We start from the raw sequence: 5,184 nt of genomic DNA, 5'->3' as shown, positions 1-5,184 counted from the left end.
CCCAGGTGTGTTTGTGTGACAACAGGAGAGACAGGAGTCCCCAGGTGTACGTGTGTGACAACAGTAGAGACACGAGTCCTCAGATGTGTGTGTGACAACAGGAGAGACAAGAGTCCTCAGGTGTGTGTGTGTGTGACAACAGGAGAGACAGGAGTCCTCAGACCCAGATTGTAAAACTGGTACAGAGTACTATAGGACACAGTATAGCACAAAGTCAAAAATGAAAGAAAGGCTTTATTCTCTCTCCCACAGTGACCGTGAGTGTGAAGCTCCACTTTTCATCTTCTCACACACTGGCTGACAGGGATCCTGAGGCTCATGGCAGAACTGTGATACTGGGGAGAGAGAACTGAGACAAGTTCCTCTGTTCTTCAGAGATTGAATGTTTTTAAAAAAACAAATAATAAACATGGTTCTTCTTTTGCAAAATCATATCTTTGATTGCCTCTGAGAAACAGACTGTGTGGCTTTGGGGTTTGAGAGGAATGAAAACTACACTGTTATCTTCATAGCAACTGAGATCACCGAGATGGAGAGATCAGTCTTCATAACATATATGGTCCTTTTCTAGACCCTTCTCATCTCATCTTGAGTCAGCAGGAAACTTAGTGTCTGTATAAGACCTGAGCTGATTCCACAGACAACTTCTGAAGAGCTCTGGACTGACCATCCCAGAGACCGGCTCCATCACACACTGAGACTCTGGACTGACCAACACCAACTTCTGAAGAGCTCTGGACTGACCATCCCAGAGACCGGCTCCATCACACACTGAGACTCGGTATAGAGCAACAAAATAAAACCAGGAGTGCACAAATGAAATTCCTGCAGTTACTGTTTGGGCTCCAGATCTTGAACTTATTTCAAGGTAAGCTAGTTTGAATAATTATATTTTGTAAGGTTTTTACAACTCTGAGAGAATGTCACAAACACTACTGTGTCTCCTGACCCATTAAGATTCTTATTAAGGAATTTTCTGTTATCTCCTCTCTGTGTCTCTAGTCATGCTTTTATTACTGAGTGTTTCTTTATTTCACAGCAGCTTCACTGTTTTAAGACTGAGCCATGAATATTTCATATTTTCCTATGTGCAGGATAATATATACAGTATATAAGATCCTGGACATGGTTAGTTTTCAGTCAGGATGTGAAGGAAGGACAGTGCTCCTGGATGACTGATCTCAAGCCTGTTCTGTATGAACCCCTCTGTGTCTCTCCAGTGTCCAGCTCTCCTCTGTCCAGGAGCTCTGTAGTGGTCAGTCAGGGTGTGAAGGAGGGACAGTGCTCCTGGATGACTGATCTCTAGACTGTTCTGTATGAACCCCTCTGTGTCTCTCCAGTGTCCAGCTCTCCTCTGTCCAGGGGCTCTATAGTGGGCGGTCAGGATGCACAGGATGGAGAGTGGCCCTGGATGGCTCGTCTCAGGACAAATGGAGTGTATAGCTTGTGTGGTGGCTCCCTGATCAGCAGTCGCTGGATTCTGACTGCTGCACACTGCTTAGAAAAGTGAGCATTTACAACTTCATTTGACTTCACTTGACCTCTGTTAACACAAACCATAGCAGGTGTTCCACTTGAAGTCCAGATCTCTGTATCTGAGCTCTATTAACACAAACCACAGCAGGTGTCCCACCTGGAGTCCTGATATCTGTATCTGAGCTCTATTAACACAAACCACAGCAGGTGTCCCACCTGGAGTCCTGATGTCTGTATCTGAGCTCTATTAACACAAACCACAGCAGGTGTCCCACCTGGAGCCCTGATCTCTGTATCTGAGTTCTGTTGACACTAATATTCAAGCTTTACTTGAAGTCTAACTCCTAATCCTCCATGACCTATAGCCCTCTGAAAACAGTGGGCCTGTCCGTTAACTTAGAACAGTAGCAATAACTCTAGATATTACTATTACTATAACAGTGCTACTGTTGCTACTGTTTCTGTTGCTAGTGCAGCTGACTGGATTAGTGATAGTTCTCATGTAGTATCTACTGCCAGTTCTATTCAAAGTGATGTAACCTTTACCGCTACCCTTCCTATTTTTACATCTACTGTTTTCTGATACACTAGTATGAAGAGCTTTCTTCTGATATTGATTATACTGTTACTATTAGTGCTAATATTTCTGATGATTCAATGTTTTCTAGTACCAGTGAGGTGAAGGTGTCCCTGGGAGCTTTACAGCTGGTAAAGACACCAGAGTACCAGGGCTCTGCGAAAAGGATCATCACACATGAGAACTACACTCAGTTTACAAAGGGCTTTGACATCGGCCTGGTGGAGCTGGAGGACAAGGTGTCTTTCAGTCAGAGGATCAGTCCTGTGAATCTGCCCTCAAGCTCTGAAAACATCAGTCCAGGCTTGCAGTGCTGGGCTACAGGCTGGGGGAATATTCGAGAAAACGGTAGGAGACTGCCCTCTGTGTCTCAGTCATGGTTCTGTGGGTAGAATAGAGGGAGGAGAGAAACAGGGAAAATGACTTTACAGTGAGTTACAGACTATAGTTCACTGGGGGAAATATCTGTCTGTTACTGAACAATATCTGTGTCTGTGTTATTACTGATCTGACTTTACTGTTATTTATCAGTTTATACATATTGTGAAATAAAGACAATGCTTTCAGTACAGAAAGAGGGGGCAGGTGTGTCTATAAGCAATATACTGTAAATATATTTCCTTTTGAATATTTCTTTTTTAGAAACCTGGCAGGTAACAGCCCCAGGACTGGATTCAGCTGTGAAAAGATGTAGAAAACAGAACAGCATCAGACTTCTCAGTTTTAATAGTTTTATATTGTGTCTTTTGTGATATATCATTTCAAGTTACAGTGAAACGTTAGACATACAGAGAAATTAAACCAGTGAATGAAACAGAATTAAATGCTACACTAACAAAGTAAGAGCTAAGCTGGTATTTGAAAGTGTTGAATTTGAATAAACTTTTCAAATTGTGAAAAATGTCAGATTTCCAGCAGTTCAGATATCTGTGTCACTGGAACTCCTGTCCTCTGAATCCAGGTGTTACATCGTGTCAGTTCAAGTGAGAATGAAGCTTCCTTGTGTCCTGATGAGCATGAGACTGTACATAATAATGTGTCTTGTCTTTCAATCTCTCTATATCTCCAGTGAGCCTGAAATATCCTTACACTCTTCAGGAAGTCCAGATCCCCATTGTAGACAACCAGCAATGTAATCAGATGTACGATGGCATCATTAGACCAGACATGATGTGTGCTGGGTTCTACTGGGGAGGGAAGGATGCCTGCCAGGTGAGTCAGACTGGCTGTGAGCTGATGAGGCTCTCTAACCCTTTCAGCAGGTACAAGACTATATTCAGTAGTACAAACAGGGAGGGAAGGATTCCCACCAACTGGACATCAGCTCACTCTTTCCTCCTGTCTCCAGCAGTCAGCTGTCTTGTTCACACAGTCCCCAGACACAGATCATGATCAGAACTGTAAGACAGACAGAAGAATGTAAGACAGGTCACAAACAGGAGGAGACCTAGGGTAACACTCAACATGTCTGGTAAATGAGTGGAACCTGTGCCAAGGGTCTAATCATTTCTTGAAAGAAATCAAGGTTTTGGCTACAACAGCATGGCTGGGCAGCTTGTCCCACACTCCCACCTCCCTTTGTGTAACATAGTGCCTCCTTTTCATGGTTTTAAATTCTCTTCCCTTTATTTTGTTTGTGCACTGTGTGTTCTGAAGAAGTCATCTGGGTTGACTTTGTCATGACTCTGAGGATTGTAAATACACAGTTCTGTTCCAAGACTCCTTCATAGCTCTATCAAGAAACAAAAACATGGGAAAAAGACATCATCACCAAAGCAAAACCTTTTCAAAATACAGCAAATCTGAATTTATAGCCATCATTTCTTCATTTTCCATCATGTTACCTGGAAAAATGCTTTTCCAGGAAACAAGCGGGGAGTCAGACTCACACTATCCTGCTGCGAGTCTGGCTGGTCTGTTAGTCAGGGAAGTCAGCCCAGGCAGAGGTTTACAGCTGCTCTGGTTATTGCCTGGCTGTGGTGAGTAAGCAGACAAACACTCTGACTGTTATCAGTTTATCTCTGCCTGTAATCAGCTGGCTTCCTGCAAGCTAGTCAGTCTGTTTTTACAGACTAAAAACCACAAAACAGTCCTCCAGAACTGCCTGGAGCTCAACAATAATAATAGAACTAATTGACCTTTTAGTCTTATTTTTATAATTTGATCATTTTATTGTGAAAGAGAACCATACCAGGACCTGACTATATACAAATCTTCATGCAGATTTATTTTTGTCTTTGATCAGTTTCACAGTTTCGTCTAAAGTAGTAGATGCATTGCAGAAGCACTGGGGAAAAACTGAGCCTTTCAAGGTGCTCGTTTCTGAAAAAACATGACTTTTTGAAGACAGAATATTAAAAGTGTTCATTGTTTCTTTCTGCTTTTATTTTTTATATTTCTTTCTAGTGTTTGAGCTGTGTAAGAGTTTGAAATATAAAACATCTGATTTGCAGACTTGAAGCCCAACTCATAAACTCATTAAGTTATAAACACCTTAACCGTTGTTACACAAAGATTATCTCTCTCTGCAGGGAGACTCTGGAGGTCCTCTGGTCTTCAAGAAGGAGGATGATTGGGTCCAGGCTGGGATTGTGAGCTTTGGAAGAGGTTGTGCTGAACCCAACTCTCCTGGCGTCTACACCCGCGTCACCAGCTTCAGGGACTGGATACAGACAGAGTCTGGGGTCTGAGTCTGACCTCAGAAACCCAGCAGCTCCCTCTCCTGACTCAGACCTGGAGCTTCCAGATCTGATTGTTGCTTATGCCAGCAATTCATCAGCTCCTCTCTCTACTATTGTGTGTGTTTATTACTGAGGGATTAATCTTGTCTCTCCTCTCTCCCTCTCACTGTGTCTCCTGTCCTGTTGTTGGTGTTTATTACCTGGAGATTCTGTGTTTTCTCCTTTCAGTGTATCTTCTGACCTCTCTCCCTGGTGAGACTCTTGGCTCTGCTCTGCCTGCTGTGAAAGATCACTTGTATTGTGACTCAATAAAGCTCCAAGCATTCAAACTCCTGGTCTGCAGTAATTATTGATCTCTAGTTTATTTCAGTCTTTTAACTGGCTACCATGAGGTTCAGAAATGCAGAAGAGACTCTGAAGGGGTTTTTAAATGACATTTGAAAATAAACT

General features: G+C 42.7%; 1 protein-coding gene across 1 annotated transcript; it reads left to right on the top strand.

The window, feature by feature from the left end:
- Nucleotides 1–571: 571 nt before the first annotated feature.
- Nucleotides 572–4,968, top strand: LOC148834011 (mast cell tryptase-like). The gene is made up of 5 exons (XM_088916279.1): nucleotides 572–868; nucleotides 1,341–1,506; nucleotides 2,145–2,401; nucleotides 3,123–3,265; nucleotides 4,585–4,968. The coding sequence occupies exons 1-5, from the start codon at nucleotides 817–819 to the stop codon at nucleotides 4,741–4,743; spliced, it is 777 nt and encodes a 258-aa protein (XP_088772405.1). The 5' UTR covers nucleotides 572–816; the 3' UTR covers nucleotides 4,744–4,968.
- Nucleotides 4,969–5,184: the final 216 nt, after the last annotated feature.

Source organism: Atractosteus spatula, chromosome 5, assembly GCF_055471065.1.
Source record: "Atractosteus spatula isolate fAtrSpa1 chromosome 5, fAtrSpa1.hap1, whole genome shotgun sequence".
Taxonomy (NCBI): Eukaryota; Metazoa; Chordata; class Actinopteri; order Semionotiformes; family Lepisosteidae; genus Atractosteus; species Atractosteus spatula.
This window is presented reverse-complemented; position numbering and strand designations above follow the sequence as displayed.

Excerpts from the sequence above, each read along its gene's own strand:
- LOC148834011 (XM_088916279.1), top strand. The coding sequence starts at position 817 with ATGAAATTCCTGCAGTTACTGTTTGGGCTCCAGATCTTGAACTTATTT. Across the intron at positions 869-1,340 it reads GATCTTGAACTTATTTCAAG|TGTCCAGCTCTCCTCTGTCC; the intron begins GTAAGCTAGTTT and ends GTGTCTCTCCAG. Across the intron at positions 1,507-2,144 it reads GCTGCACACTGCTTAGAAAA|TACCAGTGAGGTGAAGGTGT; the intron begins GTGAGCATTTAC and ends AATGTTTTCTAG.